The following is an 18,376-nucleotide window of genomic DNA, read 5'->3' as shown; positions in this document are numbered from 1 at the left end:
ACGTGATTGATTACTTGTGGTGTGCAATTGAGGAAGATAAATGACCGGACCCTGGCGTTGACACAATCCCACATCTGTGCCTGTGTCTCGTGGTTCTTCATTGACAGTAACTCCCCTTCCGGCCATGCAACCCGAATAACGATGAAATCAGCAAGGTCATATGACTCCAGCACAGACTCCATCATAACCTTCCAGATGCCGTAATTGTTCCCGTTCAACTGACGGTCCACTGGGAACGTGGGGAGAGTTGGATCTTCACATGCTTCTCAGCCAGCTCTAACAAATCTGGGTCGGCCATAAATGCAGTCGGCCAGTGGAGAAGCGGGCCGCCAGCCTCACGACTGGGTCCCTCCAGTCGGCCAGCCTCACGACTAGGTCCCTCCAGTCGGCCAACCAAAAAATCCTCCACGACCCCAATAGAAAAAGTCGGCCAACTCCATATGCATATGAGTGTAGTCGGCCAGCTTCTGTGTGATCCTAGCAGCATAGGGCAGCCACCCACACCATGGAAAAATGGGAAAAAAATACGGGGAGTGAGGAAAAATGAGAAAACACCTATACAGGGCGGGCACATCCACAACAGAGGCCCTGGTGTTTGATAAAGACAGGAGATGACTTCTAACACTTTGATCCCACTTTTTGTATGACCACCATTAGATCTATTATTGCTATGGTAGCACATCATGGTTGGAATGTGCATTATTTGGACTTCGAAACTACCTTCTTGAACGGTGATTTGCACGAGGTGGTCTTTGTATCTTAGCCTCATGGTTTTGTTCACAAGGCTCAAGAAGCCAAAGTGTGCAAGTTGAAGAAGGCTCTATATGGCCTTAAGCAAACTCCTAGAGTATGGTACTAAAAGATACATGCATACTTGGTTACACATGGGTTTTGTAAAAGTCCAACACAGAGTATCCTCTATGTCAAGAAGACTAGAGAGGATTTGTTGGTCATCGTTTTATATGTTGATGACATGCAACTCACATACGTCTTTAGAGATGTCAAATTTGGGCCCGTTGCATTAGTATTTTGGCATTAAGTTTTTGTAGCCCGATGATGGGATTGTCATGATGCAATCAAAATATATAGAGACTGTTGAAATGGTAAAATCTTAAGGATTGTAAGCCTGTGAGTTGACAGATAGGTGCCAAGCTTAGCAATCGAGATTCAAGAGAGCCTTTTGATCAGACATTATATCAGCATGCTGTTGCATGCTTGATCTATCTATGCAACACAAGGCCCAATATTCAATATGGACTGTCTCAATTGAGTAGATTTATGCACAGCCAACATACCAAGCATAAGCAAGTTGTCAAGCGCGTTTTCCGCTAGTTGTACGGTGCTCAATACCTTGGATTGTTCTATCCCAAAGGGGTGAGTCACAGCTGCATGCCTCCAGTGATTCCGATTGGACTGGATGTTATGACACCAAGGTTCCAACTAGGTGATTCACACATATCATGGCTCAGCAAGAAGCAGCCCACACTGGCCACTTCGAGCTGCGAAGCTAAGTACAGGGCAGCTTTTATAGCAACAACTGAGTGTATTTGGCTCGCATGCTTTTCGCTAATTTAAGTGCCGGACAGCCGTCCTCCACTTGTATCTTTACTAACAGTTAGAGCGCATTGGCAGTTGCAAGGAACCCAGTGTTTCATGCTCGCACTAAGCTCATTGAGGTACACTCTTATTATGTCAAGGGAGACTCTCTACACGAGAGATCAGCTTGGTCTATGTATCTACACATGATAACATGGCAAGTTTGTTCACGAAGGCTCTTCCTCCTGGACAGTTTAAAGCTTTACACAAAGCTTTGGGCTTGTTGCCTTTGGGATTGATCAGCCATATCCCTCAACATGTTCACATTATCACTCCATGTGGGATTTATAGCCATATATGTGGTAATGATGTGTGTGAACACGCTTAGGAACAAAAGGGGCATTTTTGCCCTCGAAGAAGTTTTTTTCCCCATGCATGTGAACACCCTCTTATCCACTTATCAGGTGTCCTTATCACTTCATCATTGCATAATCTACATCAAGTTGTGTGCCTCTCTCTCTTTCCTACTCATGATTGAGTTCTATGTGTGTAGCTACTGCTCCAAACCCTAGCCCTAACATTAAAGCTGGTTTACTCAAAACAAAGACCGAGTTAATATTACGTACTGGTCTTTATTTTCTCGTGTTTCACTATGCCATTGTAAAGAAATAAAGTTTTGATCATTGTATCCTGATATGTAAAATCTTTCAAAATGGTGCTATTCATGTTCTTTGAATAATTTTAGAATACATACATGCATATGTACACACATCCACAGGTATGTGCACACGTCCACACACCGATACACACACATGTATATGCAGAATGCGCGCACACGTCATAAAGGAACCTAGACCCACGCACACCCACACAAACCCTTGCATGGTAGCTTAATCTCTTTGTTTTTCACTCCCTTTTAAAGTCCACTGGATTTGGCAGTGTGGAGAGGAAAATGTGTGGCAACCCTTCAGTAAAAGGCATGCTGCAGGGCATGAATGCAGCAAAGCCAGGGACAGAGGTGGGGAAAGCAAGGAGTAGGGATAAAGAACAAAGGCTATTATAGACACCAAATATTGTAGAAGGTTCACGCATCCACATAGATCTGTTAAGAGACGAAAAGACTCTGCTAATGTACCTGCACATGTTGTAGAGAGAGAGAGAGAGAGAGAGAGAGAGAGAGAGAGAGAGAGATTAACGTCTACGAGAGGCCAAAGTCGGCCTATGAGACAAAAAATAATACAACTGTGTTCTTCCGGTCATCGGAAGAAGAGAGAGAGAGAGAGAGAGAGAGAGAGAGAGAGAAATGAAATGAAATGAAATGTGTTATTAACGTCTTCAAAAGGCCAAATGACCTATGAGACCAAAGTTACAACCATGTGACATCTGATACACTGTCTGGAAAAGAAAAAGAGAGAGAGAGAGAGAGAGAGAGAACCTGTTGCTTGATCAATGTTTGCTATGACTGATGACATATACGGCTCATCTTCAAATCCATCTGAACTCAAGATGAATGCTGATTGGTTTTCATCATGCTCCTCGCCCTTTTTACCAACAACATTTCTAGCAAAACACTCTGATGGAGCCTGTATCTGTTCATGGCAAACCAGACTTGTCAACCCCTGTTGTTTTAAATATATGTCCAAAGGATAGCTTGCACTCTGCAGCAAACTCTTCATGCTGAATCCCAGTGCACCTCTGTACATCTCTTCCTCTCTTTCTGGCTGGCTGTTAAGGTCAATTTGTGGTCCCTTGCTTGCTTGATGGTGGTCATACTCAGATTTTACAACCCTCGGGGCATAGGACCCTGTGGAAGACAAATCAAAAGGTATTCCATTTCCATTAGAGAAACCTTCAGTTACCCTTGGCAATGCACCAGAGAAGGGCTGAACCATGCCTCCCTGCCAAGATCCACTCTTTGGAAGACCTGTTTCATTTGGTCTTCCTACAGTGTTTGTTTCCACACCTTCTTTGGCCAATGGTTGTTTTTTTTGGATGGCATTTTCGGCCTCGCGTTCTGATTGTAGCTTCTTACGACGCAGCATTAAGGTATGAAACCTTCGCTTTACTGTCATGCACACGTTGCAGTCGCAGTTTGGTTTGTGCTTTGGCCCTTTTCCACTGGGAGGCTGGATGCATACAATACAACTGCAGCCAGGCCTATGGCGAGGATGCTTAGTAGTCGTGGCTGGAGAAGATGACAATGCTGCTTTATTGTTTTCTTCCACAGTAGCCAAATTAGCTAGGGCCTCCAATCCAGACAAGGGCTCAGTTGCCTTGAGTGGCTCGACAACCTCCTGTTTCTTGACAGCTGCACACAGACAGCACTTTAGAGCCACAAAATCTAGGAGCATAGACCAATCCATGCTCTTTCAACTAAACATTTATCTTGAATATCCATAACTGGATTAAACAACACCTTCACAGTCTTTTTTCAAAAAGGTTTGATATCACCGAAGTACACAGGAGATTGTTTTCTTTATTTAGATCAACTTAAAAGCTTTATATTTTCAGGAGGTGAAATGTTTATTAGCTTCTCATGTACTTGCCTCACAATGTATGTATGTATGTATATGATGTATGCATGTGTGTGTGTGTCCATCTCTGGAACTGAGGATAGTTGCAGTTCTAGTGGGGGAGAATGTGACCCAGCTGCACAGGATAAATGTAATATGCGGAAGCTTCGGAGAAGGATCGGTACTTCAAAACTCAGAAAACAGCACTCTTTTCGTGACGGAATTAACGCACAAACTGTAAGACAATGTGCAGAAAAAAAGAGAGAGAAGGGGGAGATGGAGAGGACACAGTATTGGGTCCCAATTACCCTCTGTAGGGCCCCCACCACGGATGGTGTATTTGCTTTTTTAGAATGATGTAAATCTGAAACAAATACAAAGTACTTGACCTTTTCTTGGCTGGAAAACCTGCCCTTGACCTTCAGTCCTTCACCCCTTAGCTTTAGCAAACCCTTGGCTGTCCTGGCCCTTGAATGCTTGAGGCTCTTGGTGAATTGTGAGATGCAAGAATTGATTTAAGACTTGGGTATTTATACCCCTCAAATCATGCAGTCGGCCTGTTCATAACAGCCCCACGACTGAGTATTTTTATTAAAATACTCACACACTTAAAGTGTTTTCACACTGGTTTGAGGGCTGTCCAGCCTGCGCATGACCCTGGGACAGCCTCCTGGCTGCTGGGCATTCAACGCAGAGGTGTGGGACTGCCCCCCACACCTGGCCGCCTTCTGTTCTAGGGTTTAAACCCTCTGTCGGCTGCCTGTCCAGAGGGTCTGGAGCTGGCCGACTGCCCCTCCAGCCCTTGCCTTGGCTGGCGGGCAAAGTCTTGGGCCCTCCTGGCCCCTTGGGGGTGGTTCTACACCTCCCCCATGCCCATGCTAAGTATGCACATGCAAATACCCACACTGGGGTAGCCCTATGGGCTGACCCCATCTCTACATGCAAACTACATGCCTACAGATGTCTGGCATCCAGTTGCAAACCAGATACACAGCACATCCGACATCATTCCAGAGGGAGACTCACAGCGCGGACTGGCACTGCTTCATGTGCAGGACAATGCACACCTGACCTTGGACGACTGAGATGGATCCCTGGCTGACTCGTCCCGGACTGGGCTCACATGGGACCAGTTCACCATCCCAGGTCCTGCACCTTCTGTACAGAATGTCTACGTGGCATCCAAGTGCGGGATGCACGTGACATCCCCTTCTGCTTAACTTGACGGAAGCTGCATAGCCTCCAAATAATCCGTCAATAAAGCCGGATAGTCTTCGAAAAATTCTTTGTCGAGCCATACCGCTTCATGAGTTCCTCGGTCCTGAAACTTCGTGAGGAACTGTCGTAGTCTTCGGCCTGAGCCATGCTTGAAACGGTGCAGAAGGATCTGTTCTGGAACCATTACCTCTGCTTCATCAATAATGTCTGGTTCCGCTTCGTCTTTGACCTCTGAAGGGGGTGGACCTGCATATGGCTTTAACCAACTGACATGAAATACATCGTGCATAGTCCAACTCGGAGGTAGCTTTAACTGCATAGACACCTCATTAATCTTTTTCCGGATGGGGAATGGTCCGAAGCTCCTGAAAGACAACTTTGGGCATCGCTTGCCCACCTGCTTTAATCTTTGCTTCATAATCCGAAGATATACCCAATCTCCTTCCGAAAACTTCATGTCCCTTCGGTCTTTATTGGCCTGTCGAGTGTAGGCATCTTGCGCTTTAGCCAATCTGTCTTTGACGGACTCTAGGATCTCCTGGTAAGACTCCGTCACTCTGTTCGCCTCCGGTACTGAAGACGACGTCCTGGTTAACAACGACTGGAAAGGCCTTCCAAACGCTGCCTCATATGGAGTCCTGCCAATAGCTGAAGAAAAAGAGTCATTCAACACAGCTTGAACTAAAGGCAGAAACGATTCCCACTTACCTTGCTGATCGTGGACATAACACTTCAGCACATCAAAGGCCAACTGGTTGTATATCTCTGTCTGGCCATCTGTCTGTGGGTGGAATGCACTGGAAAAATTCAACTTAGTACCAAAATTATCAAACAATGCCCTCCAAAAATGACTGGTAAACTTGGCATCTCGGTCTGACACTATGGTCCTAGGAATCCCACCAATCGGGTACCAATGCCGAATGAATAGCTGGGCAACATCCTCGGCGGTCACATTGGCCCTGCAAGGAATAAGCATCACAAATTTGCTGAACCTGTCAACAATAGTCAAACACTGTGTATTACGCTTACTCGGACTGGGAGGCAGATTTGTGACAAAGTCCATCGAAATGTCTTGGAAAGGACCCTCAGGAATTGGCAAAGGCTGTAACAACCCTATCTTCTTTCCACGAGGAGCTTTCACCTTTTGACAAATGTCACAGCGTTGTACATAAGTAAACACATCACGCCTCATCTTTGGCCAATAGTATTGCCGTTCTAACTTCTCCAGAGTCGAATTCATGCCCCTATGACCACCTGTAATGGCGTCATGGGCATCATGGAGAAGAGCTGCCCGGAATGATTTCATGACACTAGTCGGCCTTTGTAGTAAAGCCAACCATCGCGTATCAGAAAATGGCATGGTCCTGTGGCATCCAATGCCTGTTCCCACTGTGTACCGAATTCCTCGGAATCCGCGTACGTGTGCTTCATGTCTTCTAGTCCTGTACCAACAAGGTCCAGTCTAGTGGTCTGAATCGCAGATACTTGTCCCTTCCTGCTCAAAGCATCGGCCACTGGATTGGCCTTTCCTGGAAGGTACTCAATCATGCCACCAAACTGCTGGAATATCTGACTCCAGCGGTGCTGTCGATCACTCCACTGTGCACTGGGCATCGTCTGAATCCAGCGCAACGCCTGATGGTCAGTGCGAACCTCGAAGTCACGGCCATACAAGAAATGTTTCCAATGTTTCAAGGCCTGAATGACTGCTAGGAGTTCACGATCGTAGACTGAGTAATTCTTTTCGGCGGGCAGTAACTTACGAGACATGTAAGCTACTGGATGACCATTCTGTTGCAATACACCGCCAATTGCGATGTTACTCGCATCGGTGATCACCTGAAATGGTTCGTCCCACGAGGCAAGGGCTAAACAAGGCGCTTCAGACAAAGCCACCTTGAGGTTCTGGAATGCCTCCAACGCTCGTGGAGTCATTCGAATCTTTTGCCTCCTTGTTTTCACTCCCTTTAGCAGATCGGTGAGGTCTGCCGAGAGATCAGAAAACTTGTCAATGTGGGTGGAATATGCCTGGCATATACCCACAAAGGATCTAATGTCATAAGCAGTCTGAGGTACTTCCCAGTTAACAATCTCGGCCACTTTAGCCGGATCAAGTCGAATGCCTTCGGCACTGATTATATATCCCAAGTAATGCACCTGGAACAGATAAAATTCTGACTTCTTTTCATTGACATAGAGCTCGTTGCTTTCCAGCAACCTAAGGACTTTCTCCACATCAATGTCATGCTGCTCAACTGTAGCTGAAAATATGAGTATGTCGTCCAAAAATATGAACACACACACTCCAATCAACTCCCGGAAAATACGCATCATCATGCGGTTAAATGTAGCTGGGGCGTTCGTCAAACCAAATGGCATGACCACAAATTCATAGTGGGCCCGTTCTGTACGGAAAGCTGTCTTGGGGATGTCCCCCTCAACAATCCGAACCTGGTGGTACCCACTCTTTAAATCCAATTTAGAGAACACCTTAGCTCCATTCAGCCTCTCGAGAATATAGTCGATTCGAGGCATCGGGAATCTGCTTTTGATAGTCAGCTTGTTGAGTGCACGATAATCGACACACAACCGAGAAGACCCATCTTTCTTCTTGACAAATAAGATTGGTGCTGCAAATGGCGACACGCTGGGGCGGATGAAGCCAGCTTGCAACAATTCTTGGAGTTGGCGGTCCAACTCCGATTCCATTGCCTTAGAAAGGCGATACGGAAACTTGCTCGGGGGTTCCGAGCCTGGGAGGAGGTCAATCTTGTGATCCTCCGGTCTGGACGGGGGAAGCTGGGGAGGGAGACTGTCCCGAAGAAAAATCTTCTGGAACTTTTCATGGAGAACCGAGTACTTCTCGGAAGCACTGGCCACCGTCTGGGCTGTCTGGACGTAAATCATCGCACACTGTGCGCCTTTCCTGACTGCTCGCTTAGCCTGCAAGTGGCTTATGAGCGGAAAGTTTGGAATACCTGGCTCACACTTAATGGTCACAGGGGTGTTTGACACATTCCGATCGATCTGGAACGTGTGCTTGTCCCACTTGACATCAGGAAGGAACTTGTGAAACCACTGGATACCCAAAATTATGTCTGCTCCTACAAGAGGGGCAACCATAAAATCACGCACAAACTCTATGCCCTGAATGACTAATTTAGCACCTAGAGCTTCATACTTGACGCTCGTAGTCATACCTGTGCTAAAACCCTCAACTTGTTTGTCCACCAGAGTGAGCTCGAAACGGGCACGCCTAGCGGCCTCTTCTGTGATCACATCCTCCGTACTGCCGCTGTCAAACAAGACAACGACTCTCTGGCCACCTATGTAGCCAAAGGACTTGAGCAATTCGTTGCGCTCATACTCCTGGTCATGGGCGCCCTTCTGCTTATCTTCGAGCTCCCGGCTTCGAGTTCGCCATAGCGGGAATATGCAGTTCCTTTCCGGAACGCAATCTGACCATCCACTATCTGTGTGGGAGACTTCCGGAGGCTTCCGGAGGCTAAAAACCAACCGTCCTTCGAGGGACAGGAGTCACTCCGAAAAGGGTAGTCCACCGGCGTGTAAAAACCAACCACACGAGCGAAAAAATTTTCTGGTTTTCTTTGCTGAATCTTCGTCCTTGAAGTAGGCTCTGATACCACTGTAATATGCGGAAGCTTCGGAGAAGGATCGGTACTTCAAAACTCAGAAAACAGCACTCTTTTCGTGACGGAATTAACGCACAAACTGTAAGACAATGTGCAGAAAAAAAGAGAGAGAAGGGGGAGATGGAGAGGACACAGTATTGGGTCCCAATTACCCTCTGTAGGGCCCCCACCACGGATGGTGTATTTGCTTTTTTAGAATGATGTAAATCTGAAACAAATACAAAGTACTTGACCTTTTCTTGGCTGGAAAACCTGCCCTTGACCTTCAGTCCTTCACCCCTTAGCTTTAGCAAACCCTTGGCTGTCCTGGCCCTTGAATGCTTGAGGCTCTTGGTGAATTGTGAGATGCAAGAATTGATTTAAGACTTGGGTATTTATACCCCTCAAATCATGCAGTCGGCCTGTTCATAACAGCCCCATGACTGAGTATTTTTATTAAAATACTCACACACTTAAAGTGTTTTCACACTGGTTTGAGGGCTGTCCAGCCTGCGCATGACCCTGGGACAGCCTCCTGGCTGCTGGGCATTCAACGCAGAGGTGTGGGACTGCCCCCCACACCTGGCCGCCTTCTGTTCTAGGGTTTAAACCCTCTGTCGGCTGCCTGTCCAGAGGGTCTGGAGCTGGCCGACTGCCCCTCCAGCCCTTGCCTTGGCTGGCGGGCAAAGTCTTGGGCCCTCCTGGCCCCTTGGGGGTGGTTCTACACCTCCCCCATGCCCATGCTAAGTATGCACATGCAAATACCCACACTGGGGTAGCCCTATGGGCTGACCCCATCTCTACATGCAAACTACATGCCTACAGATGTCTGGCATCCAGTTGCAAACCAGATACACAGCACATCCGACATCATTCCAGAGGGAGACTCACAGCGCGGACTGGCACTGCTTCATGTGCAGGACAATGCACACCTGACCTTGGACGACTGAGATGGATCCCTGGCTGACTCGTCCCGGACTGGGCTCACATGGGACCAGTTCACCATCCCAGGTCCTGCACCTTCTGTACAGAATGTCTACGTGGCATCCAAGTGCGGGATGCACGTGACAATAAAAGCTAGTCAACCATGCCAGGCAGGAAGTAGCACCCAAAAAGAACAGGTCAGTCAGAGCAGCAGGTCGGGTAGGCCTGGTCAGGAACCAAAGACAATCCCTAATGCAGGCAGACCAGCTCCCATGCAGCCCTATAAAAGAAATACCAGTCCTCCCACTAACACCAAGTATGCTCCATCTTCTCCTCTTCAGCAAGCAAGAGCACAAGCCTTTGGAAAATCAAGGGGACGGATCTTTAGCCAGCATTTACTTCAAACCAGGAGATACTAAGATCAGCAGATTGATCACCATTTGTACTTCATAATACACAAATTTCACCGAGTATACCAACCAATCAATTCAAACACTCATACATACATGTGCTTGATCACCAATGCTGTCCGCACATCCCACAATTTTTATGGCGACTGAATCCAGGTTCAGCCAAGTCTACTTCCTTTACTTCAGTCAGACCATCATAGGCTCCTTCTGCCTCACTTGTTGGTTTTTGTGGTGCATTCGATGCACATTGCAAGTTTATTGACAACTGGGGAGAGGAATTAAAAAAAGTTATGTATCCCAACCCTCCTCACACTGAGTTGATAGCCAAAATTGATGTCACCGATGAACCAAAGCTTAATCGTTCCGCTAGGCAGAAGAAGAAGAATAAAGAGTTAGCTCAAAAAGAGAAGGAAGCGGAAGCTGTAGAGCTACGGCAGCTCTAGAAAATCAAGAGCCAACACCTAACTTGCACCCTGCTCCAGAGCACTATAAATCTTTTACAATTAGGGACTGCAAGTTAGTCTACATTTGTAGGCATACAAGTCATCGTAGGATTACTTGTGAATCATTGAGTGAGTTGCAAGTGTTATGGCATATGAATAAGTCGGCAAAATGATGGAAACAAACTTTGCAAAAAGTATGGAAAAGCAAGTTGTCACTCACACAACGAGTATTCTTTTGGAGATGTATTGCAAGAGTACTCCATGTTGATAAAACTTTGGCAAAAAGAAAGATTACTGTTGTTCAATGCCCAAGGCGTTCATGCTCTAATGGGACCATCAAAGCACTTACTATGGCACTCTATTCACACCCAAGATTCCTTGCTTAGTTTATTTGTGTGTTTGATTGCCAGATTTCCTAGTACACATTTCTCCAAGAACTTCTGGATCTTTGGCAGATAGGAGAGGAGGCTAGCAAGAATGGCTCCGTTTTTTGAATGGACAAGATTTTGAGCTCTCTCGTCACTTTGGACTGCACACAATCGACTAACTTTCCATTCACCCCCGATTGACAACAAGTAGTACTATCTGTCAATCATTGTGCCAATCCTTATATGATTGCCATCAACTCCAACAACTAGATCACATACATCTAGATTTGTTTTTCCACTACTTTTAGTTTTATGAATTAATGTGAAACACTCACACTAAGGATGCTTCTCTTTGCACAATAAATAATAGAAGAGTGGTTTTACTTTGTTTTTTTAAGTGTGTGTACACATACATATACATAGACATGAATGTACATATAAACATACACATAAATACATATATATATGTATATATATACCTTGATAAGGTTAGAAAAATCTGAACTTACGAATTGAGAGATTTGAGAAAGAAATAATAGTGAAGAAGGACAAAGACAAAAACAAAGCATTTGAAAGATAAAAAATAAATAAACTGACAAACCTAGCTACTAAGGAGAAGAAATAATAGTGAAGAAGGACAAAGACAAAAACAAAGCATTTGAAAGATCAAAAATAAATAAACTAACAAACCTAGCTACTAAGGAGAGGAAATCGAAAGATAATATCAAACGAAGACTTTTAATTAAGACATTGACAAAAACAAAAGAAAAAAAGACAAACAAAGAAAAAACAAAAAACAAAAAATAAATAAAACAAAACAAAAAACAAAAAACAACAAAACAACAAAACAAAAACACAAAACAAGGAACGAGAAAACAAGAAAACAAAACAAAACAAAACAATTACATGAATGAAAGAAACTTATAAATTTTTTTATTTTTTATTTTTTTAAACAACACACAACACACAAAAGCACTCTTCTTAATAAGAACTTAAACCTTTTGAGCTGAGATACTAAACAACAACATAAAATAGCAAAACAGAGAACTGTAAACTCTAGACCTAAAGCACTTAAGAGCCAAAATCAAACATTAAGCTAAACACACACATATATATATATGTGTGTGTGTGTGTGTGTGTGTGTACATACATACATACATATAAATGTGTGTGTATATATATCTATATATACATATATATGTATGTATGTATACACACACACACTTTTTTGGTGAAATCCACTTTTTCATTATAATTAAAATGTACATGCATGGCTGTCCCAGAGTGGGACAGCCAGTATCAAAAAGCTAAAAACAGTGATAAAACACTTCCAGCTGAGGCAAGGAAAGTTGTTCACGAAAATGAGCATCTTGAAGAGACTGAAGCAAAGAACAACAAAAATAAGCATAAACATCCACCGAGGTATGCTGAAATAATTGTGTTTTCCGTGCATGATATACGGTCCACAGAGCCCAATAGCAACACCAGCATAAGAACTGAGCATAATCAGGGAGGGAAGCAAATCTACCAGAGAACCAGAAATGCCTGCCAAAAGTGAGGCTGGGAAAATGAGCATGGAGCAGAGCTATCAAACAAGCAAAAAAAATTGCGACAGTAGGACAAGCCCATAAAAGATGGAGCACAATCTCATGTGGATGCGAACAAGTCGGACAAACTGATGAAGCAATCTGCCTAACAGCTAACAGAGGACCCACTTAGAGTGCACCCACCAAACACCGCCAAAGGACAACCCGTTGCTTCAAAGGAAGTTTACTTTTCCAGATGTTATGAAGACAAGTCTTCCACCATGCAAGAGACTCATAGCCGATTACCATGCTCCTGAATCCATGGCTGCGGGAGAAGAATGCCATAGGCATTTTTAGCTGTCAGCTCCACAAAGGAGGAGGAGGAATAACCTGGGAGCCCACGATCAAACCTCCAATCTAGGAGTGGCAGAGTAGAGAACAATGGCAGAACCGGCTGAAACGTCTGCAGCATAGTAATAATAGCATGCCAAACAGGCCTATGGTGCATACCCAAATGATGACGCCTCCTAGCCTAAGGGAAAGAGAGGGTGCAGCCCCTTTCATCGATCACATCAGCCACGGTACAAAATCCCCATGCAATGAAGAAAATAAGCCTTTCGTGGTTGAGAAAGGGCTAATGAGCAATCAAAAACACGGCTCCAATGTATGCTTTGTTGGCAAAGGGTGTTGCCAAGATCCGGAGGGCGGCCCGACCATTTCAAATAAGAGAGTAATTGTTGCTAGTCATGAAGCAGACGAGTAGAAAAGGGACAACCAAGAATGCATCCCTGAAAATACCCAAATATGACATCCTGCCTACCAAGGGTCCAAAGCCCAAAAGCACATGTCCGGAGGGAGGCTAACATACTAGAAAGCATAAGTGTCCAAGGTTTTTGCTGCTCCACAAATGTCAATAAGAGCATTGCCTTCCTCGCTAATACATGAAAATGAATATTAACAATGTTCACCATGCATTTTTGGCATACATACATAATTATACCGGAGTAGACGAACCGCCTTACGGTCCGTTTTAGTGCGCCAGAGACATTCCATCGCTTTGGACATGAATCGATCACTATCTGTAGAGGACCCCCAATCGTGCCAATGCAACAGACAACTCATCCTCTGTAAATGGCAGCTCAAAATCATGTGCCTCATGCAAAGATAAAATGGATTGGACCTGCCCAAGGGATACATTTCTGGCATCCATCTCAGCAGAAGAAAAAGGACCAGGGGCAACAAATAAGCCAGTATAATAATTGTGAACAACATCATCATGTTGCTGCTTATTTTCTGTACAGGAACCGTCTGGCCTTTGGACGTGATGAAGTGAGTGCATCCGAAGGGAGGTATGAAGGGTTTTAAAAAAAGCCTTTGAGGAGCACCTTGTGTCCTTCATTCCTTTCTGACGTGAACGCAATTGCCATTTGCGGAGCTTCTGACAGCCTAAAAGCAAGAGTGCTCATAAGAAGACAAAGAGCGATGTTGAGAAATATTCGTGAGAGATTGAATTTGATTCTTAGCATTTGTGACATGTCGGCGCAAGTCTCCCATATACCATTTGCCATAATCTGCATCCACTGAGGCATGTAATGCAAGACGATCAATAAGCCCAACCACCATAGCTTTAAAGGCCTGATGTTTGATGTAACTGTTATTCACCAATAACAAGCGCTTGCATGGCAGTCGTACATCATGCATTGGGAGACCGAAAAACAAAGCCTTACAAAGCGGAAAATGATCCAATAACCGCAAACAAAACCAAGTTCATCTCACAAGTGAAAGCATCAAATTGCACTGCGCATATACCATCGATCCAGTCGAGCCCAATACTAAGTAAGTGCATTGTGATGAAAAGTAAACCCAGTACGACCAGGCAATAAATGCTGCCACAAATCACAAGCATGTAAAGAATCAATCATCTAACCCCAAGCTTGGCGTTCTGTCATAAGTATATGTGATCGTTGCGTACTACTGTCCCAGGAGCAAAAGAATTGTTAAAATCCCCACAAAGAAAAGCATTGCCTATTTAAGGGTAAGCAGCCAAACAATGCCTCATAGTAGCCCTGCCAGCCGAAGTCTAAGACGCATACAACGAAGCAAATTCATAAATAACCCCATCAATCATGCACTAGACCACAAGGAAACGACCATGTGGGTCGTTGTAAGCAACCTATGGCTGTAATTCATGGTGTATCAACATAGCTACACCAGAAAAACCAATTGCATCCCAAAAAACAAAGGGGATTTTTCCAAAAGTTGTTTGTATTGAGCATCTGTAAATATAACCTCATAGAAGCCTCTGGCCGCCTTGTAGCATCACACAACAACACTAGACATATACATACATATATATGTGTACATACATACATATATACCTAGAGGAATTCAAGAACATATCCAAATCCACCTTATAAGAAAGTGCAATTTATAACCTCATGATAGTCATCTACAAGACAATAAACCATCATCTCCATCATGCATAGTATTGTTGGGGTAAAGGCATAATGCCCACCCTTATAGTGTGTACAAGCCCATAAGTTATAGTACATAGTACACTTAGTACTTTTAATGTACTAAGTGCACTATGTGTACTAGTGCAATATACATGTGTGATAGGGGAGTCACACACTCATCTTCATGAGTTGACTTATCCCCACAACTCTCTCTCTCTCTCCCTTGTTCTTCTCTGTGTATGTCTCACACATGAATCTCTAAACCCTAATTCTTCCTGTTTCTCTCACACAACTGGTATCAGACCCAGAGGGAGGTTTGCCTGGTTCATTCGGAGCCTGTAGGTGTTGAGAAAGGCGCCCTTGAAGCTTTGTGAAGGGCGTTGGTTGCTCAGCGATGGCATGGAGCACTTGGACGTGGTGAGGCGTGCAAAAACATTGGCCACCTAGGCGAGAGGCGCTAGGCGAAACATAAGCGAAGGCAGCGTAGCTGGAGGCGTCGAGCGTGGAGCAGCGAACTGAAGTGAGCGAAGGCTACTAGGCGTTAGTCGTCGGCTGGTCCACAAGGCGAGCGAAAAGGGTTGGGCGAAGGCGTTTGCGAATTCACGCGGGCTACAGCCGGCTTGAAACCCAACTCGTCACCGGCGCTCAAGTTGGGTGGCAGGCGTTGAATCATTAGCGAAGGCTGGCCGGCGGACCTCATCACGTGTGGATTTCGCTCCACGTCACCTTCTCCCACACAAATGGTATCACTCCTGCTCGCCTAGTCACGCCCGGCGCCTCAACACTAAAGGAGACAAGGGCTGCCCAGCCACCCGCAAGCAGAAGCCCAGTGCGAGCAGAACCCCAAATCCCGTCAACAGCACATTCAACAGAAGCCCGTGCATCAGCTACAGCTGCAAGAGCATCAGATTTCTGCAGCAGCACCAAATTTGCAACAACAAAATTCAGCCTGCAAATTGAAGAAAAATCAAAAATTACAAGGTATTTTTCTCAAATTTTTTTTTGGGATTCGCAATTGAGCAAGTACCATCAACAATTGAGCAGGTACAGGTGCCCAATTGCTCAATTTTTGAGCAAAATTGGCAAAATTGGGTGACATTGGTCACAATCAGGATCAATTTACAGGAAATTGGTCACAATCAGGATTAATTTGCAGGAAATTGGATGTTGAAATTTGGGGCTTTTGATGTAATTGTGCAATTAAGCACTCATACATGCTGTATGATGTGAAAAATCGCACATTTGGGTAAAATTGCAGCAAATTGCAGTGCAAATCAAGGGGCTTTTGTGCCGATTTGGTTGATTTGCATGCAAGCAATCGCGTTTGATGCTGTGGATAATGTGTTGATGCCTTACAAGCACTCAATGTGCCTGTAAATCAAGGGGCTTTCATGTATTTGATGTATATGTGGCCAGGGGGAAGCATCGTGAACACTCTGGATGCCTTCATGTGCGTCAATGTACCATGTATGATCAAAAATTGATCTTAAATCAAGGGGCTTTTCAAGTTTGTATGCTTGTTGAGCTTGGCAAAGCAGCAGGCAAAACATTTATGCCTTGAATCCTCAAAAATCAGCTTGCAGTCAAGGGGCTTTTGCCCAATTTCTGTTCGGGACTGTTGTATGCAGTGTACGGGACTGTAAAAGTCTGATTTTCACTCATTTGGACAGCCAGGAGAGCATTTATAGCTACTGTACCTGTTGGTACAGATTTGGCACAGCTTTGTGCATGTTTTGGCATGGCTGTACACTGTTTTGAGTGACCAAAAGGTTCAATTTCAGCTGCTGTACTTGCCGGTACAGGTTTGGTACATCATTTGTGAGCAATTGGTACTGTTGTACAGTACTTTGGAAGGGCAACAGAGCACATTTAAGGTGCTGTTCAAAATCTGCAGCAACCAGATTTTGGTGATTTCATCACATAAAGTGGGAGAAAAGTTGCATTCTTGCTTCCGCAGTGGGAGATAAAGCTTGGGAGAAAAACTGTGAGCACTTTGTGTGCTTTTGGTGCAGTGTTTGCACATTTTGCAGGGAGTCAGGCATTGACAGGTTGCATATTGCTATGGCAACCACAGGTGAGAGCTCTTCATTGCTTCACATCAAGAAGCTTGAAGGCTCGCATAATTATGATATTTGGCAAACCCAGTGCTACAATGTGTTGCTCCAGAAAAAGCAGCACAAGCCTATCAAAGAAAGGGGTGTGATGCCCGCTTCTCTTACTGCTGAAGAGTGGGAAGATATGGATGAGCTGGCAAGATCTACTATCATGTTGTCTGTGTCAGACTCATTACTTTTCAGCATTCGTGAAGAGAAGACAGCTTGGGGAATGTGGCAGAGATTGCAGGACTTGTATGCCCAACAAAGTGCCTCAAGCAAAGTGTATTGGTTGAAGAAACTCATAGGTCTTCAGATGAAGGAAGGGCCGTCTATGACAGCCCATCTAAATGAGTTTAATGGTATTGTCAGCCAGGTCATTAATCAAAAGTTGGCAATGGACGATGAGTTCAAAGCCACTTTTCTGTTATGCACTTTGCCAGAGAGTTGGGACACATTCAGGACAGCCACTAGCAATTCGCATGCTATGCTGTCATATGCAGATGTTGAGGGTGCTCTTCTTCAAGAAGAGATGAACAGGAAAAACAACTCTGTTGGAAAGTCCAATGCAATGAATGCACGTGGGAGATCCCAGCAAAGGGGGAAAAGCCAAGAAAGGGGAAGGAGCAAGTCTCGCTCCAAAAAGGATTTGGAATGCCATTATTGTGGCAAGAAGGGACACATTAAAAAGCAATGCTACAAATGGAAAAATGATCAAAAAGAAAAGGGAAAAGGCAAAGACAAAGATAAAGATGAAGCCAAAGATGTAAAGCCAAAGGGCAAAAGTGGAGTCAAGATCGAAGAAATCAATGTGTCACATGCAGGTGGCAGTGAGGATGAGGTCCTCTTTACGTCTTCACTTGATGCCCATTCACTTCTTACACGTGGTCATGGTATGCACTCATGGATCATTGATTCAAAGCCTCCTTTCATGTCACAGGTTGCAGAGACTTGTTTGTCAGGTATATTGCTGGCAATGAAGGAGTGGTTTATTTGGGTGATAACCATGCATGCAAGATTCTTGGCAGAGGTGATGTGAGGCTTGTGTTTTCAGATGGCTCACAGCTTATGCTCCATGATGTCAGGCATGTGCCTGAGATCAAGAAGAATCTGCTTTCTACTGGACAGCTTGATGATGCTGATTATGTTACCACATTTGGTCGTGGAAAGTGGAAGATTAGTAAGGGCTCACTGGTTGTTGCCAGAGGCTCTAAGGTGGACACTCTTTACTTTATGCATGCAGGTGTTTGTCACCAT

General features: G+C 44.8%; 1 protein-coding gene across 6 annotated transcripts in view; it reads right to left on the bottom strand.

Annotated features, from left to right (window-relative positions):
* Positions 1–18,376, bottom strand: part of LOC147614215 (B3 domain-containing protein Os07g0679700-like) — a 93,008-nt gene that overhangs the window by 18,557 nt on the left and 56,075 nt on the right. For all 6 annotated transcript variants that reach the window (XR_015263090.1, XM_086780758.1, XM_086780759.1 and 3 more), the window contains one exon: positions 2,972–3,844. Coding sequence is in view for 5 of the 6 variants with exons in the window: in XM_086780758.1 (XP_086636884.1) it covers positions 2,972–3,844 (873 nt within the window). In the remaining variant the exon portion in view is untranslated. The remainder of the gene's footprint in view (positions 1–2,971; positions 3,845–18,376) is intronic.

The sequence above is a fragment of the Cibotium barometz genome, chromosome 42 (genome assembly GCF_041138505.1).
Source record: "Cibotium barometz isolate CiBa-2024 chromosome 42, ASM4113850v1, whole genome shotgun sequence".
Taxonomy (NCBI): Eukaryota; Viridiplantae; Streptophyta; class Polypodiopsida; order Cyatheales; family Cibotiaceae; genus Cibotium; species Cibotium barometz.
The sequence above is the reverse complement of the archived record's forward strand: the minus strand, read 5'-3'. Positions and strand labels throughout refer to the sequence as shown.